Source organism: Leptopilina boulardi, unplaced genomic scaffold, assembly GCF_019393585.1.
Source record: "Leptopilina boulardi isolate dan_hultmark-lab unplaced genomic scaffold, ZJU_Lbou_2.1 LbouV2_161, whole genome shotgun sequence".
In the NCBI taxonomy this organism is placed as follows: domain Eukaryota; kingdom Metazoa; phylum Arthropoda; class Insecta; order Hymenoptera; family Figitidae; genus Leptopilina; species Leptopilina boulardi.
The window spans coordinates 842,492-865,692 of record NW_026137709.1 but is presented as its reverse complement, the minus strand read 5'-3'; the positions used below and the strand labels follow the sequence as shown (position 1 = coordinate 865,692).

Sequence of the window (23,201 nt, the reverse complement as noted above, 5' to 3'; positions counted from 1 at the left end):
GGCATAAAATCATTTACAGCTTTTAATACAAGTTGAAATTTAGTTGTTTCGACGCTGTCTGCAAACTGTTTTGCTTCTATCCCATCCGAAGAAATTACGAAATGATGGAAACTCGTTATACCAACCAATGGTTTGTAAACTTTTTTCAAATAACTAACCCAGTCGTACCAAACTAAATTTTCTGCAGAGACAGGTTTGTTACAACCAGAAGGAGATGAATCAGTTACGCATTGCATTAAATCATTAAAAGTGTCGATGTTACTAACCGCATATTTCGATTTAAATACACCAAAATATCTGTCTGGTGAAAATTTGGTGTGTCCAGTTAAAAGAAAATTGTATGATATTTCTTTTTGTAGTCCTTTGGCTACTCGCCACATCAGATATCCAAGAACAGAATTATTTTTATTTTGTCCTACACAATTGTCACTGATAATACTAGAGATTCGTTATGATTGAACGTGGTAAGATAGTGATGAAGGCAATTAATGACACAATTTGGACCTTTTCCAATGTCATCTTTTTCATCAATCAAATAGTTAAACTGAAAGATAAAAAAAAGTTGGAAATTTATTATGTAACACTTAATAGATTTTATAATTTGAAATTACGCACCTGCACTTATTCTTTTTCATTGGTAATTCCAAATACTGCACATTTTCTCTTTGCTTTAAAATAAGCGCTTCCAGGCTGTTGTGGACTAACAGGATAATGAACAGTTTGCGCAAAATCGAACGATATTACTTTTACTGCTTCATCACTGTCTTTACAAAGAGCTTTATAATACGCTCTTTGACCTCTAGCTTTATTAAGATGGTCTACAAATGAATTCAACTTCTGTTCTCGTACTTCATCGGGACAATTTTTCAATTGTGAAATTGTCAGTGAGTTACCTGTAAGACAAGTAGCAGTATCCTTTGTTAAAGGCATCGATAAGCAAACAATTTGCTTCCTCCACGAGGAAGCATTAAATTTCGCTAATTTATTTCTGTAATAAATAATTTTTCTTGTATTTATTTTTATTTTTATAATATTATAGAATGCATAAAATATAATTTAATGAACATTGTGGTATTTTTTGATAAATTAAAAATTTTAATGTTTATAATTAACTAGAATTTAAGTAAACATAAAGACAGTAAACATCCAGACACTTGATCAGAGACTTATAATGTATGAAAAGAGTAAAATATAATATTTTATGTATTTTAAAAAATTTTATAATTTGAGAGACTACATAGTTACCTTCACGAGGAAGCAAAATTAATTAATTCATTCATTTACTTTCTAGTTATTAATTGTAATATAAAAAATAATTTGATTTTATACCTCGACAAACATCACAGAGATCGTCGGCTGGTTTCATGACTGTAACAAACGGTACATAAGTATTCCAAATCCTCTAAAATGTCCTAACACTTTGTTTTCGTTCATCTGGACCGAGTGCCGAAATATACATTCGGTAAATTGATGACTTCGATTCACTGGATGGTAATTTCATGACACTATAGTCTCTAAATTTTGGAAGTCTTCCTGGTAATGGAAGAGCCAAACGATCAGAAGTAGCCTTTATAAATTCTACTATTTTAGTAATTTCCTCTGGTAGCATTGCTAATGGGTTATAACTAGCTTTATTCGTTTTTTCATGAATTCGTTCCACGACACCATTATTATTAAAGTGATGCAAGAAAGCTTTATATCGCTTTATTCCACATGCGTTCAGAAATAGAAACAAATTGCGACAGATAGGTAATTTATGGTAGGTGAAAGTAATATTTCCTGTTGTTCTTTCTGTGTTTTTACGCTTTCCATATTTCTTTCTTCCCAAAATGCTATCATAAGCTTCATCTAATGCACTAGTCGGTTTAACGGCTTCAATTTTGCTCAATATAATTAGATCTTGTTGTTTTTTATCTAACTCTAAAAAATTATTCCTTGATTGCAGGATCATATCTCGTGTAACTACAAAATTACATTTTTTGGTACAACAAGCTTTGTCAAAAAATTTAGATACCACTTCTTCTTCCTGTATATCTTGAGCACAAAAATCACAAATGATTGAAGAATTTGGTAAACATTTTTCAACGGAACTGAAATTTTCTCTATCACTGACATCACTAAGATCATCTTCCCCATTGCTATCATTTTCACAAAAATACAGATCATCCACTTTTTTAAACTCGTCTTCTAAAGACATTTTACCGGTAAGCAGAAATTCGAATTATAAAAATTGCGATTTTAAAATGAAAAAATAACGGTACGCGCAGTACACATAAGCTAATACTTCAGTTTTCACACTAATGACAAAATGTTAACATTGTCCCACCACCGATGGTGTTTGTTACATAATAAATTAAAAAATGCTTCCTTTAAAGCTACTGCATTAAGAAAAATGCTTGGAATAAAATACCTACAAGAACAAAATAACTATGACATTGGTAAGAACAATTAAACACACCATTAATACAAATAAATACTAATTTACATAGAGATCCAGAAACCCTTCTGTTTCCTAATCATCGACCCCAAAATACCCCTAAAGTATAAATTTATATGTGAATCCAAACATTTTTTTAAACGTCCACTATATTAAATCCGACATTTTGAATTTCGGAAAACGAACATCAGATTCTTAATCAATGATCTCGTTTTCGGTGTCAACGAAATTTTTGAGTTTTACACAAATTCGAACAAATTTTAAATGTTGTCCTCCATATTGGATCCGCCATTTTCAATTTTTAAAAACTAACATCATATTTGTAATCAACGACCCCAAAAACCCCTAAGTAACGATTTTCAAGCGAATCCGATCAATTTTTAAAAAAGTCATCCGCCATATTGTATCCGACATTTTGAATTTTTTAAAACTAACATCATATTCGTAATCACTGACCCCAATAACCCCCGAGTAACGAATTTCAAGCGAATCAGATCAATTTTTAAAAAAGTCATCCGCCATATTGGATCCGCCATTTTAAATTTTTAAAAAGTAACATCATATTCGTAATCAGCGACCCCGAAAACCCTCGAGTGAAGAATTTCAAGCGAATCTGATCAATTTTTAAAAAAGTCATCCGCCATATTGAATCCGCTATTTTGAATTTTTAAAAACTAACATCATAATCGTCATCAACGACCCCAAAACCCCTAAGTAACAAGTTTCAATTCATTAAAACGTTCACAAGTATCAAAATCAACTTGCTAAACTTCAAAGTCGTTTTTCTCGAAATCTTTTTTTCGGATCGTAGGTCTCTTTTAATTGTCCGTGTCACATATAATCAATTATAAACATAAATGTAGATTAGTTTATATCACAAAAGGGTTGTAACTTTTATTAAACAATGACGATCGTGATGGGATCAATGATTATTAAAAAGAATCTTCATTGGTCGTGCTCTACGATCGAGAACACATACACCAAGAGAAACATGATACTCTGTACGTGCTTTCTAGAAATCGTCGAGAAAACGTGACTTCTAGATTTTGGCTCGAGTGCGTGCTTTTTCCGATTTCATCCCCATTCTAGTAGTTTTTAATTGCTATATAAACCTAAGGAATTACCATTGTTGAAGTCATAAGTTCCGATAAGATTTCCATCGTGTGTCGTAGAGCGACCCTTCAATTATTCTATAAAAGTTATTGTATTCTTTCCGTGTTTCGGTGCAAGTTAAATTGTTTTTCACTTAAAAACAAGTTTCTTTTCTTCTGATGGTGCAAGAAAAGCAATATTAACGCTTAGAAATATTAACAAAATTGAATTAATTGTCGTATATTAGGGGTTTAAATAATAAAGTTACATTACATTAATTTTGCGAGTTGCTTTTCCTGCACTTAAAGAAACAAGTTTCTTTCCTTATAGCTTCAAGTGTCAATAAAACAACGCGAAATAAGTGTATAAGCTTAAAAACAACTATAATAAAGCATAAAAGTCGTTCTGTTACCAAAGTGATATATTCAATTGAAACTCAACTGATTGAATAAACAAATTATATCGACTAAGCTGTGTACGATTGATTAACTGCGATAATTGTCAAAGTAAGTAAATACAACATTGTATGAAAACATTGTAATAAATAAGTTGTTAACCAATAAATATCATAAATGGGAGTTATCAGCCTTGTTATTGTAACGCAAAACCCATAGTTTTGTTAAAGTGAAAATAACCCACGTAAAAATAAATGTCAAGTCTTACCAACTTGATAAATCATCTAATTTCCGAAGAAAATTAAACAACGAATACAATTAAAAACGCGTTCAGCTCGGGACGTAACAGCTGATTTGGTGGCAGCGGTGGGATTCTCACTTCTCGTATATATATATACATATATTTAATTTCAAATTTATAATCTTAAACTCAGTTTAAATTATATGAGGTACATTTTACATCCATTCATTGTTTACAATTATTATTGATAATTGAATTAAGACTCTCAAAAATAGAATCGTTTTTGCGCCGCACGGCGAAAAACCTTTCTACAGTAAAATTGCATTTTGCGCCGTACGGCGGAACTGTAATATTGAGTGTCTTATATTAATTGGTCGACTAGTTGTGAATGACAATTTTAAATTCAAAAGTATTGGCAAAACCTTTTATGCCGCACGGCGAATTCGGTTTTGAAAATTATTGATAGTTTATGCTTAATGCTGAATGTCATACTAATATTTTGATTATACTTCTTGTTTTTGAAAATAATTGATATCTTTGCTGTGTTAATTTACGCCGCACGGCGAAAAACACCTTTGTAAAGTTTTAATTTACTCAAAATTAATAAAAGAAAGTTTTATTTTATTATTTTCATAAATTCATTACAAAATGTTACATTTGTCTAATTACTTACCAGGTTATGCAAAACAAAACTGAGAATATTAAAAAACCAAGGAATAGAGGAGGCTTGAAAGCCAAAAGGAGATACAGTGATACTATTAGCATTGAGAATAAAAGCATCAAGTCATTTAAAAATCAAGAAGAGTTCTCACAATTTTTCGAAGAAATCTTAGGGAATACAAAAAAAATCATTAACCCTAACAAATCATCAAAAATTAATTGACACCGTTCTCATACTGTTAAAAAAAATAATAATCAAAGAATAATAAAGATGCCATGTGAAGTTTACATTGTGTTATATATTATTTTTACTCTTGCTTTTGCCTTTATTTATTGTGCAACTAAAGAAGAACGAAGTTGCATATAAAGAAAATTAAACATTCTTTAACTTAAATGAATAACTATTTTCTTAATACTGAACATAACAGATATAGATATCCAAGTGTTGAATTAATATCAGCTTCTTTTAAATTAAATAAAGAAAAATTTATTATTGATCATACTTCGACCATAAACTTAATCAAAGAAAAAGAATTATCATCAATTGCCTGTATTTGTACTAATGAAGTACATTTCGCTCGTCGAAATACAGTAGTATCGAGGGGCACTGTAAGAATAAATTTTTATCATTTCTCATTAAATTTTGGAGTTTTAAATGTGGAAAGCGATTCTGAAATTATAGGTATTTTGGGCGCGCCATTTTTAGACATAATATTCAACACTGATTACTTTAATAATTGGGCTCTGGATTATGAAATTTTACATTTAGAACGCGAACGTACTGCAAAAGATTTTCCAAACTTGTCTTTTCTTTATCACACCTAGGTGTTTTTCTAGGAAATAAAGTTCGGTAATGTCCGAATCTAATCCCTCAAATAATATTGTATTTAATATCGAAATATACCCAAAAATTCATATTTCCTCAAAAGACATAAAAAATTCACGGGGTTTATTCATAATTAATCCTTGTATTAACATCAATTTAATTAAAGAAGATCAAATTTTTCCAAGTTTAATTATAAATAAGGCAGAAAAATTTGCCTCAGGTCCTACATCAATTAATACGTCTGGAACGGTTGAAATAAATATTGCTGGAAAACAAGTAAAGTTTAGCACTTTTATTAATACCAGTCAGCCAGAATTGACAGGTATATTAGGATCATCCTTCCTTAAAGGAAGAATAATATTCTAATATTTTGACAAGTTGAAAATAACCGTAATACACATGTTTTGAATAAATTATTAGACAATAATGGTTATGTATTGATAATAAAGTAAAGGTTTGACACATTGAATTAAATGTTGATATCAAAACCTCAACAAAAAAAATTCCTAGTGTTATTAATGTCAAGAGAACCAATAATTTTTTTAAATTTGAATAATATAATAAATATTTAATAAGATTTAATTATTTACATTCAAAAAAGGTAAATTATAATAGATTCCTAGAATAATGAATGAAATATTGATTTTTAATTGTCACGTCACCGTAACTTTAATATTCATATTATAAGAATGTTACGCATCTAAATACTTTTCTCTTAAATGTTAAATTTCCGCCCTTTTGTCGCACAACTAAATATCTTTCTTTTATATATAAAAGACCCCTGCGTTTTGTATCCTTCTACGTCTATATACTGTATTTCTAAAAACATACAAATAGAAGCGAGAAATCTTTTATGACACTAGAAGAGCTCACATCCCTACGAAACAAAATGCTCTCTTTCTAATTTTCCCTATGTGCTAAAATTAGACGATGTAATAAATGCTCTCTTTCTAATTTTCCTATGTGACGAACCCCTGTGGTATCACCACATTAGAAGACCATAAACACTCTTCTACAGCTGCGAATAACCGTAGTCGTACTCTTTCTATCTTGTATTAGAATGGTTCACACCCCCCTTTTTTACGTTAAACTGAGGGAGAAGGACTCAACTTTGGCTTCCAAAATAAGGGTGAAAAATATATAGTACGACAATAAAATTTTATCTATTCTCTTACGAAAAATCAGTATAAAAGGACTACATTTTCACGGAGAGATCAGTTCTCAAATCATCTTCATACGTATAACATCAACCTCATTCTTGGTACCAGACGACGTCTTCTAGTTCAAGTGCATAATTCTCTTATACGAAAGTGAAAATCAAGTGTCAAAACCCTCTACATTAAACGAGGATCATTACTTCTCATTACATTGGGCAATTATCTATTCTTCCTTTATTTGGAAGAAACTCATTATTGGGAGATTCATTCCTCTCTCTCATAAGAACGAATTGTTGTAACTAAAAATACTTGTCTAAATAAATTGTAACCTAATTATAAAATTAATCACTATTCTCTTTCTTTCCTGTACCCTTAGTTAAGAGCCTTCTGCTCTGTAAATGAAACAGGAATTCACTGAATCACCTAGCGGCCATAAATAAAATAAAAGTATTATTTCGTTAGTTATTTCTCTATTTGAGACGTAACATAATTAAACATTTCTGAAAAAAATTTCTTGCTGTTTGCTGAGCATCAATACATTAGATTTAATTACAATAATAATAAAAAACATGCTATAGCTAGTTGCAAATATCAAAGAAGTTCGACGCAAATATTTAAGAAAATTAGTAAGAAATGAAGATTTATCGAGAGGTTATATTTTCTGTATTTATACCTCCATTCAATATATCCACCCAGATTTAAATCATTTAGTAAATCTTCGAGTCTCTTTTCCATTTTAGTCTTTCGATTTATAACACAACACTATTATGACAAAATACGAAAATTGACAGTTTCGAAAAACAAAAGCGCAAATGTCAAACAGAAAAAAAATGTAATCGATATCATGTATTTACTTTTCCTTTTTTCAAATAATTATACTAAATTTAAACAGGAAAAGAATAAAAATATTCTACAGTAAAATGGAATATTTGTATTTTAAGAGGAAATATTCAGAGGATTTTAGAAGAGGAATTTTTTTCTAAATTTAAGATTACTTTTTTTTGGGTGTAATTGACACTCATACTTCATTTCGGATATTCATATGCATAGACTTACCAATTAATCCAATAATAAATATGTTGTTCTCAGAATTTGTTTTCGGCATAACACTTTTTAAATCTTTTATAAATGTAACATCTCTACTGAGTATTGTATCAATTGAATTGATTAATTTAACATTTCTCATCACAATTGGTTCACTTTTTCCTTGTTCGTTTTCAGCATAAATGAATATTGTGTACTCATGTCCTGCTTTTAGATCGCGTAATTGAAAGATGGGCATAATGTTTCTTTCTTTATAAATTGAATGTGTAGTTTCATGTGCCTCTTGATCTCTTTGAGGTGTTAGTAACATTTGTCGTGATAGTGCAGGTTGGCTCTGAAGAATTGATTCTCGTACGTCGAGTATAAAGTGATGAGTCGAATTTTGGTCTGACCCAGGAAAACAATTAAGCATAAGTGTACTGAAGTCTTTATAAAATGTACAATTCATTGGAGGTTGCGGACGTTCTGAAAAATCAAAAAATAATTAAACCATTAGGGGATTATTACCACTTCGTTATTTTTTCAAACCTTTATTAATAACAAAATTTATTTTATTTTATTCAAACTTCTAATTCATAAATGAAGGAGTTTTAAACTATTAAAAAAAAAATTTTATTCTTTATTTATTATAAATTATCTTGCTATCATGCCCGCCTAAAACTACCCCTACTTGTGATTGGCTGAAAAAATTGAAAAAATTAGTTCGGACGATAGGGGAATATCTGTAGAATAAACCATAAAAATTTCAGCTTGATCAAGTCAAAAAACGTTGTTTTGGAAAAAGATTCAAAAAAGGATAACACATAGGAAGTACGTTGGTAAAATTCTAAGATAGCCTTTTTTGAGATCTTTGAATAAAGTGAAATAATTTTAAATGAAATGTAATTGAAATTGTGATAATTATAGACAATGAGAGAGCCGCCATTTCGCCGAATGAAGTATATTATTTTAGCAATTAAAAAGCTAACTTCGCATTAGAAACTTAAAATGCAGATAAAGAACGATAACTAAATTAAAATGATACGCCAGTGTCATTATAGTGATAAACTAATCAGTGAAAATGAAATTCCATACGATGTATTTCTATATTTAAAAAAGGTGAGTGGAAAATTAATAAAATTCTTATAATAATTGAGGTTAAAAAAATGTAAACAAAACACAAAGCACATGAACAATTAAAGAGTTTAAAATAAATATTCAATATAATTAAGATTATAAATATAATTTTCTCAAATTTAAATTCAAATTATTAATTTTTAGAATTTATTGTATTGAAAAATACTGAAATAAATTTTTAAAGTATTTTAAAGTCATCTGTAAGAATATGCCATTTAACGACGCTTTATACGATCCAAAAGATTATATGTAATCTTTTACTTATCTTTCTTTATTAAAACATGAAACTTATTACATTTTACAAAAGGAATATAAAAAAGCGAGCCCCGAATACTGTTTGTCGCAGGCTCGTTTTAGCAGTGTAGTGCATATTCCAGGGGTGCATTCACGTAACTCTACTCTCACTCTCACTAAACAAATTTTCACTCTCATCCTCACTCTCATTTTTAATCTCACTCTTACTAAAAAAATTTAACACATACACTTCTTTCCCCTTTTGGCCCCTTTTCGATAGGCCGTTTCCGAATTGGGATTTTTGTCGCACTTTTGATAAAGTGTATACTCGGGAAGTATGCAGTGTTCTTGTTTTTCCGTGCGAAAAAAAGGACACTGCATACTTCCCAAGTATACACTTCATCAAAAGTGCGACAAAAATCCTAATTCGGAAACGGCCATATTTTCATAGTTAAAGCGCGCGAACATGGTGATTTTCATCTCGAAATTAACTAGACGAAACTCTTTGTTGAAAATTAGTTCGTTTAATGGTTGCACAACTGTATGCTCAATAGTATTTTGGGTCGCTGATTATAAATCTGAAGGCAGATTGATAAATTCAAAATGGCGGACCTTAAATTATAAAATTCAATGGAACTTCATGAAACTCTGTATCAGGAAGTTTTTGGGGTCGCTGATTACGAATCTGAAATTAGTTTTTAAAAATTCAAAATGACGGATCCAATATGGTGGCATTAAATTATAAAAATGAATGGCTTTAGATTATTGTTGACATTCTATTATTGATATACATAAACTCTCAAAAAATAAGTCAGTACAATTGATTGGAAGTAATTTATTATAAATTATGAATAAATATCATGTTTTATTAAAGTCGATTAATTTTTTAAGTTTGTCGTCCGCCATATTGGATCCGCCATTTTTAATTTCTAAAAACTAACTTTAGATTTGTAATCAACGAGCTCGAAAACCCCTAGATACGATGTTTTATTAAAATCCATTAATTTTTAAGTTTGACGTCCGACATATTGGATCCGCCATTTAAAATTTTAAAAAACTAACTTCAGATTCGTAATCATACATATACTGATACTGTAGAACCACAAGAAAAATCATTTACGACGGACAATGTTTAAAAAATATCATTTTTTGTCAAAAAGTAGCTATATATTTTTTTTCCTTAAAGTTACTTTAATTTTTATTGCAGAATCTGAAAGAGCAGTTCTTGAAACATTATTTTACGAAATGCTGAAATGTTTTTAACACCTAACATCAGATTAAATATATGTTCTTTAGAAAATAATGGATTTCCGTACTTTGTGCGACAATAGCGACCTCTAGAAATTGTTCAAAAAATCTAAAAAATTAGAAATTTTTTTTTACCATATAAAAGATATTAAGGGGGTAAGACTTAAAAAAATTTTTAAAAAATTTCTTTTGAACAACCTTAGTGGGCACCCTTGGAGAAGCCAAAAATGTCTGTAGTTCTGATATTTTGGTCAAATTCAAAATTAAATCACAAAATATATTGTAAACTGTGCACAAAAAAGAATTGCACTCACATTTTTTTAATAATTCACACCTATTTAACACACTTGGAAAAAATTATAAAATCACTGTTGTCTGCATTTTTTCAAGATATTTTTATAATGCTTACTGTTTATAAGAAAATGCGCATATCGCTTCAGTATTAACACAAAAACAGTGTACTGTTAACATAAAAATTTGACCGTAATCATATTAGCAATAACATCTACTTCCACTGCAAAATTAACGATTTTCCTAAAGGTCGATGAAATAAATACCTTTTACTCCCTGTTATCTGCTATCTGAAATTGATAATTTTCACTGTGGGCCAGGAAGCATCCAAAAGCGGTCATAATTCAATATTTCAACGAATTTATATGAAACTTGGTATTTAGGGGTTTCCAAAGTCGCTACTTACGAATCTAAGGTCAGATTCACGAAATTCAAACTGGCGGATGAAATTTTAAAAAACCTTTAAAATATTCATGAAACTCGATGCCTAGAGGTTTTCGGGGTCGCTGACTACGAATCTGAAGTCAGATTCAAGAAATTAAAATGTCGGATGAAATTTGAAAAAACCTTTTAAATAATCGTAAAACTTGATGTCTAGGGGTTTTCAGGGTCGCTGATTACAAATCTGAGGTTTAGATCTATCACTTTTTTCTTCAAATATGACATTTGGACGACCAGGACGAGGATTAAAATTTGTTTTTTCTGGTTGATTAGCCGTAATCAGTTTAGGCATACTAAAACTGGAATTTAACCATTCAGCATGTTTTAATTCAAATCTAGATTTCATTCTTTTTTCAGCGTTAAATTTAATTTTTTTTATTTATTAGTTAATAAATTGCAGTTCTAAGAAGGATTATAGATTTTTCGTCGATATTGAAAATATCAATTTGTCTCTGTTAAAATACCTATATAATTTACGACTAAATCAATATTTTTTAATTCTTTAAATTTCTCAAGAATTTCCTTTTACTAAATTCTTCCATTTTTGCTACATTTACAATCAACTTTTAACTAAATAACAAAAAGAAGTTAAATAACTGTAAGAGATTACACCATAAAGCAAAACACAAAAACAAACCTCTTCTTTAAATTATAAATAATAAAATTAAACAAGTAGGGGGTCCTTTATGTTTATTTCATAAACATTATGCTTCCTCATTGTGTGAAGCAAAAAATTCGCTTCCTCGTGAAGGAAGCAATGAAATTGTCCAATTCAATTGATTGATTTTAAAAAACTTTCGAATTAAAAATGTTTTAAATTAATTAAATTTTTTGAAAAATAAAGAAAATTTTAATTAATTTTGAGTATAACATAAACTTTATATATACGAAGGGATTCGTTTTAATGCAAGGAATACAATTATTTTATTCATCAACTTGAATTTAAAAAAAACACAAAATTTTTTAGCTAAAATATGAATTTTCGATTTTTCAATTTTTATTAATTCTCAAATTTTAAATCAAATCTATACTTTATATATACCAACCAATTCGTTTCAATGCAGGGAATAAAATTATTTCATATATAAACATGAATTTAAATAAACACATCATTTTTGAGCTAAAATGAGAATTTTTGATTTTTTAACTTTCTTTAATTCTTTAAATTTCAATCAAATCTATACTTTATATATATCAATCGATTCATCTTGACATAAAGAAGACGATTATATTATATATTACCTTAAATTTTTCGATTTAAAAATTTTTTCAATTAAAAAAAATTTTTTGGAAAAAAGACGATAAAATTTTTTTTTTGGGGTATTTTTAAAAATCCTCTCGTCATTTTTGAGAGATTAATGTGTTAAATAAGCCTACCAAATTTTATCCAAATCCATTAAAACCTGTTAAAGATATCGTGTTCACAAAAACGATCCACACACACATACACACACACATACATACATCCGGACAATTGATCAGGATCTCATATAACATGTTTCTATATAGAGGAAAATTTGTTTTCACCATTTTTAAAAAGTTTATAAACGAAAGGACTACATAGCTTCCTCCACGAGGAAGCAAAATTAGATAATTTCCATATAATTGAAAATGTGCTTCTGTAATACTTTTATTATCCAATTAGCACAAATACTTGCAGCAAAATTGCAAAAAGCTTGCCGTGCAATATGTGCAAGGTTGCAGTGCAAACATGTAGCAAGTTTGGTGCAAGCAACAAAATGTCCTCTTGTGGCAAGGTAACATAAAGGGCACCCTGCTTCAGATGTTAAAAAATTTATTGCGCAGCCGTAGGAGCTTCCATTTACAACTGCGCATCGCATTAAGTTTTGCAAACTTGCAGTATGCTTGCGCTAACTGCAGGACATTTTGTTGCTTGCACCAAACTTGCTACATGTTTGCACTGCAATCTTGCACGACAAACTTCTTGCAAGTTTTCGTGCTGATTGGGTAACTGTTTAAACAGAAAATGTACAATAAAATGTGACGTTTCTATGTGCGGGAAGAAATAAAAACAAAAGAAGGATAAATATAAAACAAATGAGCATCGATGTACGTAGACCAAAATATGTCTTTGTAAAAAATGATTTTCAAGGTAAAAATTTTCACCTTATTTTGTATATAACTTTACCAAATTAAAAAGTGGGCAACTTTAATTGAAAGTACATCTAATTATGAAGAGATTCCACGTTTAGTGAGCTTTATATCTTGCGGAAGTGAGAAGAACTAACAAACAATATCAAGTACAAAATGGGGAAAAGGAAGGCTTTTTAGGATGTATTTCTAAAAAAACCATTACAATAAATTAGAAAGTTTTGTTTACATTTTATAAATAACATATTGAAGAATATGTAAAAAAAATTTTTCACTTGTAGTTCAAGATGGCGGCGATGTACAACATTTACAAAAAAATGTTCATTTTTTCATGGGGGGATAGATACCGAGATATCTACAACAAATAGAGACATAATATAAACAAGGAGGGGGTTCTTTATGTTTATTTCATAAACAAAAATTTCTGAATAAATGTCATGGTTTCTTTAGAAATACATCCTAAAAAATCCTTCTTTTTCCCCATTTTAAACTCGAATGTCCCCTTAAATTTTACAGTTATGGAGCTAAGATGTTTAAACTTGGCATACATACGTATTTTTGCGAGTAGATTAAAGGAAAATTATAGCGAACCCGATTGAAATTGGATTGCATATAGTTATATTCGAAAAACTCGAAATTTCTGAAAAAAGCGTGTCCCCCGTCTTAACTTTTACAGTTTTGGAGCTAAGAAGCTGAAACTTGGCATACATACGAATGTCGCGAGTAGATTAAAGAAAAATTATAGCTAACCTTTTTGAAATTGACTTAAATATTGCTTCGCTACAAAAACTCAAAATTCCTGAAAAAAGTTCAAAATTTCTTTTTATCTTAACTTTAACAATTTTTTAGCCTACCATCTCAAACGTTGTACATATATGTACATATTTACAAGCAAATTGAAAGAAAATTATATAAAAATTATTTTTTTAAACATATATAAACATTTAAATAATCGTGAACAGAACCTTAGGTAAGCAAGTGTAACTCGCACTTGACCAATTTTTTATATTTTTCAGCAATTCAGATGTAAAATGCGTCTCAATTTTTAATCTTATTAAAAAATATTTATTTTGCTTCCTCGTGGAGGAAGCTATGTAGTCCTTTCGTTTATAAACTTTTTAAAAATGGTGAAAACAAATTTTCCTCTATATAGAAACATGTTATATGAGATCCTGATCAATTGTCCGGATGTATGTATGTGTGTGTGTATGTGTGTGTGGATCGTTTTTGTGAACACGATATCTTTAACAGGTTTTAATGGATTTGGATAAAATTTGGTAGACTTATTTAACACATTAATCTCTCAAAAATGACGAGAGGATTTTTAAAAATACCCCAAAAAAAAAATTTTATCGTCTTTTTTCCAAAAAATTTTTTTTAATTGAAAAAATTTTTAAATCGAAAAATTGAAGGTAATATATAATATAATCGTCTTCTTTATGTCAAGATGAATCGATTGATATATATAAAGTATAGATTTGATTGAAATTTAAAGAATTAAAGAAAGTTAAAAAATCAAAAATTCTCATTTTAGCTCAAAAATGATGTGTTTATTTAAATTCATGTTTATATATGAAATAATTTTATTCCCTGCATTGAAACGAATTGGTTGGTATATATAAAGTATAGATTTGATTTAAAATTTGAGAATTAATAAAAATTGAAAAATCGAAAATTCATATTTTAGCTAAAAAATTTTGTGTTTTTTTTTAAATTCAAGTTGATGAATAAAATAATTGTATTCCTTGCATTAAAACGAATCGATTCGTATATATAAAGTTTATGTTACACTCAAAATTAATTAAAATTTTCTTTATTTTTCAAAAAATTTAATTAATTTAAAACATTTTTAATTCGAAAGTTTTTGAATCAATCAATTGAATTGGACAAATTCATTGCTTTCTTCACGAGGAAGCGAATTTTTTGCTTCACACAATGAGGAAGCATAATGTTTATGAAATAAACATAAAGGACCCCCTACTTGTTTAAAAAAGTTATCGTGATTTAAAAATATTTTCACATATCTACTATTATATTAAAATTGTTTAATTTGTCGTCCTCGTGACGTCACTTGGTCAAGAATTTATGTTTTTTACATTATTTTTCAATCATTTATGTACAGATATGATTCACAATTAAAATTTACACATAGATTTAATATAAGAATTAGAAAAAGTAAATATGTAAGGGGGCTTCTGGATAAAGCGTTGACTTTAGCTATATCCAGAAGCCCCCTTGCGTATTTTTGATTGCGCAATTCTATTTTTGTAGTAAAGAATGTTGAATGTCTTGATTATTAAAAATTTAATATCCATGGGATTTATTTTGCACAATATTATTTTTCACTCAGGAATGTTTATGCAAATAAGACCTGAAATGCATCCTTTAAACAGATAAGATAAAAACTTTATATAATTTTTTCAAAGTGAAACTCTTTAACAGTTTTGATTGTTACAATTGGAATTTAAAAATTGTCATTTAAGTTTTGTTTATCAAGAGATATTATTGTCACATGGCATTTTTATTAGCAATCTGGTGTGTATAAAAGGGACGTTATCGCAACTTAAATAAACAAATTTAAGAGTCTTGAGTTCTTAAAGATTTATCAAAAAGATTTGAGAAATTAACTCTTAACAAAAATTTACTTAAATTAAAAAGACGATTTAAAATTCCGAATTTTCGAGGAGTTTTTATGCGTAATGAACTGCCATTAACTGGTCCTAAAAATTGTGAATCAGGAATAATAAATTTGGATGACATGGATGGTCCTGGAATTCCTTGGTTTGCTTATAAAAATACTGAAAATAAAGTTATTTCTTTTTGACAGTTTTGGTAATCTTCGTCAACCTTTATATTTAATTCAATATTTTGGTGTTGATTACATAATGTATAATCATAAAAAATATCAAAATTATGACACATTAATATGAGGACATTTATGTCTTAAATTTTTATCTAATCAATTAAATACTCAAGACATGTTCTTACTCCATATAAAAACGTAGAAATTTATTTTATATGGTCAGTTATTAATGTAAATTGATCCTGAACGATATAATTATATTAACTTTGACAGGAAACTCTTCTGTATTGGAATCACAATTTTTTCCACCGATTGAATTGTCACCTATTAAAAATTATGTTCTTGATTTTTTAACTAATTTTTAACTTATAATTCAATTCCTAATATTGATATTGATAAAAATAAATTTTACGCAGGTGAAATTGAAGTTACCATACCATACCAACAGGCAGTTGTCAAATAAGTGATATTGATAAAACTTTGAGTTTTATGATAAAAAAGGGATTAATTTTAAAATTAAACCTAACAATAATACATTAAAAAGTATAGTTTACTGTAACAAAGAAATTAATTTCATACCTAACGACTCTATTGGCAGCTTGTTGGGATTTTCTTCACGAAAATTAAATGCTTAAGAATACTATGAATCTGATCAACCAGTATCAATAATTAAAATTAATTCTTTGCGAGTGGAGTGCAGCATAACTACAGGGGCATACATTAATAATAAAAAAGTACAAAGAATTCACCAATTTTTTCTGTTGTCCCACCAGAATATAAAATAGTAGAAGTACCAAATCACGTCAGTTATCTGACAGTCTCTGTCAAGACAATAGATCATATTCAATTGCGAATTGTTGATCAAAACGGTCATTTGGTTAATTATAGAAGAGAAATTATAACAATTAGATTACACATCAAGTCCCTTGGGTGATGGGTATTGTTTTTAACAACAGGAATAAGGTTGGTTACGGTTATAAAACGATAACGCCATGTCAAAAACAATTCAGTGGACGAAACAGTCTTAAGAGATTACCCTACTGAAAATTCTCAAGTAGGATCTTATATAGGATCTCACATAAATTCATATATTAAAATCCACATAAAATCCTATGTGTCACGTAAGAAACTATATAGGATCTTATGAAAAATAATATAGGAAATTGAGACATGATTTGAAGTGGGATTCGATGTAAATTCTTATAAACATATTCTTAGGTAATAAATTATGTAAATTCCTAAGTTCTGGCGGCGTAAGAGTGGAACTATGATGATCTACATCTATATTGGAATTTCCCATATAATTTCCTACATAATTTCTCATATAATTTCCGACTTGATATATTAGATGGTCAATTAAAACAGTGAAATCCACACGTGACATCCCACATAAATTCCTATATGATGAATTCTTACATGAGATCCTATATAGGATCCTATATAAGGCCCAACATATGTTTTTATATGGATTCCTATGTAGGATCTCAGGTAAGAATTCGTCATACAGGAATATATATAAAAATCCATGTAAAATCTTATGTAAGATCTTATATAGGATCCTATATAGGATCTCATGTAAGAATTAATCATATAGGAATTTATGTGGGATGTCATGTGTGCATTTCACTGTTTTAATTGTCCATGTAAGATACCAAGTCGGAAATTATATGAGAAATTATGTAGGAAATTATATAGGAAATTCCAATATAGATGTAGATCATCATAGTTCCACTCTTACGCCGCCAGATGGTGATAATTTTTTTTTCACAGTTGAGATCAGTCTTGAATACTATAAAAGCTGAGACTCTTAACTGAGTAGGTGTATTGCAAAGCACAAATTTTTTTATTTTCAGATGAATTGCAGTAATATTATTTGATTTTTAATTAAATAATTTTTAATTTTTATAAATTGCCGTCTGCCAACTGAAAATTCCTATATGAAATCCTATATTGTTTCCTTTATACAATTCTATGTGAAGTCTTAGATAAAGATATTTCAGAATCTACATGAAATCCTATATGATTATATGGAACATATGGAATGGAACATATGGAACCTGTTTTCAAAATATCGCGTGCCACATGTTTATTTTTTTTATCGGACTATAAGAAGCCTGCCGCATGATTTGAAATTTGAAATGCAGGGTGGCGTTATGAGCGATGTAGAATTTAAAGACGATAATGGAATTTAATGATGCAAAGAAAGGTATGTGCAGTATATTTTTTTTAACAATAAATTTTTTCAGGCAACTATTTTTTTATCAACAACGTGAAGGTCAGTATAAAAAAAATTCTTTATTGTTCTTTGCAGTTATTTTTCGTCGAAAATCTGTATGAGATTGTTTAATACATTAACATTAAAAAAGTGGTTATTAATAGTTATAAGTATCACTTGATTTATTAAAAAAATGAATTATAATTGCTAAAAAATGATTAAAATGATGCAAAGTCCTCTGGAGAATGTAAATACAATTCTAAATAATAACAAATTTTTAAATGAAATAGAAAAATGGATAAAAATGGGTTTACAAAATATTTTTGTTTTAAATAAACTTTTAAGAGTAAAGAAGGACTTAATAGTAGGTGATAAAAATAAGATAATAGCCACTCTAGGAATATTAAAAACATTAAATCAAAAATTAAAGCAAACGAAAAAAGAAGGTCCTTACCTTCTTCCTACCTATTGGAATAAATAAAAAACAGAATTACCAAAATTTATAAGGAATAAGAAAATTAATTTTCCTATTGCTTTGTCAGATATACCAAAATTTGAAAAAATGAATAGTTTAAAACTAAACATTTATAGATTGCATAGTATTAAAACCAACAAACATAAAAAATAGTCCCTTCACATATAAGTGAACAGTTTTCTGAAAAACCGACTATTCACTTATTGATGATTAAAAATGCAGATGCTGTTTTTAATAGTAGTGATAAAAATGGGACATATTTTTATCATTTTGCATGAATTCATTACTTATCACAATTGGTTAAATCACAAATGACAAAAAGGAAATGTCAAATTTGGATTTGTGATAGATGCTTATGTCATTTTAAATATGAGTATTCACTAGAAAAACATAAAATTGATTGTACCAAATTAAACAAATGTAGAGTGATTTTACCAAATAAAAACGACAACATTTAAAAATTTTAGATTTAAAGAAAAAATTTCGTTTGTTGTGTATGCTGACATTGAAAGCATTTTAGAAGCTGTTAATGATAATAAAATAGTTTCAGGTGCATATAATTAACATGTTTCACATAATGTTGCATTATATTTAAAATGTGAGTTTGATGACACAATTTCAATATTTGAAAGTTAAAGAAGAAAAGATTGCATTACCTGGTTTATGAATAAATTAAAAGATTTCGCAAATTCTGTTGACTCTTATCTAAAAAAAATTGTTCCAATAGAACCTTTAACTTTTCAACAAGAAATAGAATTTCATACTTCTGAAAATTGTTACATTTGCGAAAAATGATTGGAAATTAATGATATTAGATGTCGAGATCACAATCATTTCACAGGAAAATACAGGGGTGCTGCCCATCAGGGATGTAATATAAATTACAAAAATTCGCATGTAATTCCAGTAATTTTTCACAATTCATCAAGGTATAATGTTCATTTTTTTATAAAAAAAATTATGTACGAGTTTCGAAGGTTGTGTTAAGCTTTTACCTATAAATAAAGAAAAACATATATCTTTTACTAAATATGTAATACTCACCAGGGTTGAGCTATCGCGTTTATTTTGTTTTATCACACTACAGCCATCTGTCTTTGTATGTAAGTATTTGTTAGCAATGTCAGGGAACTTTTCACATACGTTGCAGTGAAGTGTGCGAGCACTAAAAACGTGTTATGCGAGTCACTGCTTTCCGATCATCAAAAAACTTTTTTGTTGTTTCAAAAGAAGACAATTAAGTGCAGAAAAAAATATGTCGAAGACAAAGTAACTTAACTAAAATTGTTTATTAAGATGTTATATGAAAATGTGGAGCGTAATATGAAGTTTGGATCATGCGTTTATTTTTGTGTGTGATGTGACGGTGCAGGAATAAGTGAATTTCTACCCCTTTCAGATTTTCAATGGGAAACAAATTTAATGAACTTTGATGTATCTGAAATTGCGGATGATGCTGCTTATGGTTATATTTTAGAAGTAGACCTAGAATACCCGAAAAATTTACATGATTTACACTATAACGAAATAATTAAATTTTAATTTTAAATTAATACCCCTTTTTATGTTATAAAAAGAATGACCCCAAACGTGAAAAATTTTAGAGGCCAGCCAATTTTTAGATAGAATTGGCAAACCAGGAAAACCACAAATTTTCATAAAATAACCCCAAAACTTAAATACCAAAAATTCAATTCTCGATTCTGTCGGGAACACAAGTCGAGAAAAGGGACACAACCCTTGAGACACGACAACGACAAAACTTGACTTACCCACGACGAAACTCAACACACAATTTTTTGATCCTCTGGTGATCTGCTCGAACTCCTCGAAATACCTTCCCCGTCGATGATTTCTTCAATAAGAAAAACGTTGAAGAACGACAATGCTTCAATGTAAGATTGCGCGTTCAGGATCTACAATAAATAATACTCCACAATTTTCAATTTTTCAACTCAACTTTATTACACTACTCTTTACACATCAATCGATACACGTTCTAGACGCCACATTGATTATTATTCTTATTTGGATCTTCTTCATCCTCGTTTAGTTCCAATAGTGGCCGCCGTGATGGCGCCACGTCCCGGACTCCTGTTCTACTTGACCCCCAACTTCCCAGTAGCGCGAAACTCAACCCAAGTCGTAAATTGCATTGTGACGAATTACTTCGTCACAGAACCTCCGTTACTTCTCAGCAGTAACGTCTACTAAAACCCAAGTCGTAATATTCCATCTCTCCGTCGATGAAGCCTTTGTCGTTGATCTCGTTCTTTCTGTCTCATATTATCCTTGTCGAAACTCCTCCTTGAATCTAAAATTATATTGTCATTAGTAAAAATTACTGAGCTCGTAGGAGAAGATATCTTTTAAGGTCTAAGACATGAATTTTAGGGATACGACAATTCTCGTTATTGCGTAAGACAAAAATCGTAGGCGATAATTTCTCTACGATCTCGAAAGGGCTTTCATATTTTGGTGCGAGTTTTGTCGCGAAATTCCGTGTACCACTCGACAATTTGTGTAATTTACCGAGGACTAAATCTCCCACGTTGAACAACCCCTCACGTCGATTACGGTTATAGTACTCGGTCTGTCGATCATTTTTTTTGTCGATAAATTTTGCTACCAAGTCTCGCAACGCATCCAACCTCTTTACCCTGTCTACCCAATCTTCTGGCGCAATTCTCTTAACCTAATCTTGTTTTTCTATCTCCCGTCGCAAACTTTTAAAGGGTCGAGGATGTCTTGCGTAATTTAAAAATTCGGGAGACGTTTTAGTCGCCACCTTTGTCGTAGTATTCATAGCATGGCGAAACTCATGCACATGAAAATCACAGTCGCGATGATCATTCCCTATGAAAGTTGCAATCATTATCTTCAATGTGCGGTTACTCCTCTCTACAGGATTAGCTTGCGGGTGATAGGGTGGTCTCGTGATGTGTTTGACTCCATATTCCTGAAGAGTCTCCTTGAGGAATTTGTTGTCAAACTCCTTCCCATTGTCTGTCAATAAAAAATCAGGGGTTTCCTAGCGAAAGAGGACCAATTCTTTAAAAGCTTTGGCCAACGACTTTCCATCAGCTGATCGCAATGGATTCACCTCAACCCACCTCGAGAACAAATCCTGGAACACAACGAGATATTTACACCTGCTCTTGCTTGGTGAAAACTCCATCCTGTCCGCTGCCATTACTGCTCAAGGTCGCTCAACTATCCTCTGTCCCATTAGTCCTGCCAGTCCTGCTTGTGATGTCTTGTAAAGCTGGCACTGGGGACATCGAGTCATCATTTTTTCACGAAAATAAAGTGATTTATATTTTTAGTCCAGAAAATTTATCAAATTCTTTAATGTAACGATTTTTTTAAAAGAATTATTTTAAGTATTGTTATTGATTATAACATTACTTGCAATATTTAATTAAGGCGAATATTTTCATATTGCTGTAATGTCACTTTAATATTACATTATAATATTATTAACATTACATGTAACATTACAATGATGTTACGTGCTACTTGCATTATGAATTTTTCAAACAAATATTTCAACTACTCGCGTAGACTCGACATGCCCACGCCTGGAAAAGCAGGAAAATTCTGGTGCAAAAAACTTCTGGTCTCTTGTAAAATAGAATATATGAATTAATCGCTCAATCAATCTCTGAGCGAATTTGATCAAGTTTTCACTCAATATAAGTTTGATTTGAACCAAATATTGGATCTAATTATAGTCCAGTATGCTAAAATGAGAAATTAAAATTAGTAATTATTTAGTTGATTTGTGGAAAAAATTATGTTAAATTGAATTTTAATAATATAGAAATTAATATATGCATATTAATTAATTCTCATCATTATAAATAATTATAATAGTAATGAATGTGTTCAAACTTGAGCGAATAACCTGATAAAATTCGCTCAGAGTTTACTTAAGACAATCCGACAGTATCTTATTAATCTAGACTATTTGATTTATATTACACATATTCTTTTAAATTCGAATTCAAATAATATCTACATACAAATTTTTTGTTTAATTAAATATTTGCTAATGCATATTTTATTATTTGAATACATTAATATATGATAATTTGACTAAAAATGTTTTCTGATCAATATAACAATATACCTATTATAAATTTACATGTTAATTTTTAAAACTTATAAAATTTTTTAAAATAATCATAATAATCATCAACAAAATATGTTGATAAAATTGAAAAAAAGTAGGTAATAAGATCTTTTATTTTCATATAACCGAATTCTGCTTTTACGATCTCAGTTAGGTTAGTTAGCTCACGGGTTAGGTATTCTGTTTGCGTTCGTTAGGTTGTGAGTTTGATTCCATGCGTTTGCGAGATTTTTTTCGATAGGGGTAAATAAATATAATAAATTGTAAAATAAATAAAAA

The 23,201-nt window shown here is 29.4% G+C and overlaps 1 protein-coding gene across 6 annotated transcripts in view; it reads right to left on the bottom strand.

Moving 5' to 3' along the window:
• LOC127276942 (neural cell adhesion molecule 2) overlaps window positions 1-23,201 on the bottom strand; it is a 1,005,192-nt gene that overhangs the window by 187,672 nt on the left and 794,319 nt on the right. For all 6 annotated transcript variants that reach the window (XM_051297698.1, XM_051297696.1, XM_051297701.1 and 3 more), the window contains one exon: window positions 7,865-8,317. In XM_051297698.1, coding sequence (XP_051153655.1) covers window positions 7,865-8,317 — 453 coding nt within the window. The remainder of the gene's footprint in view (window positions 1-7,864; window positions 8,318-23,201) is intronic.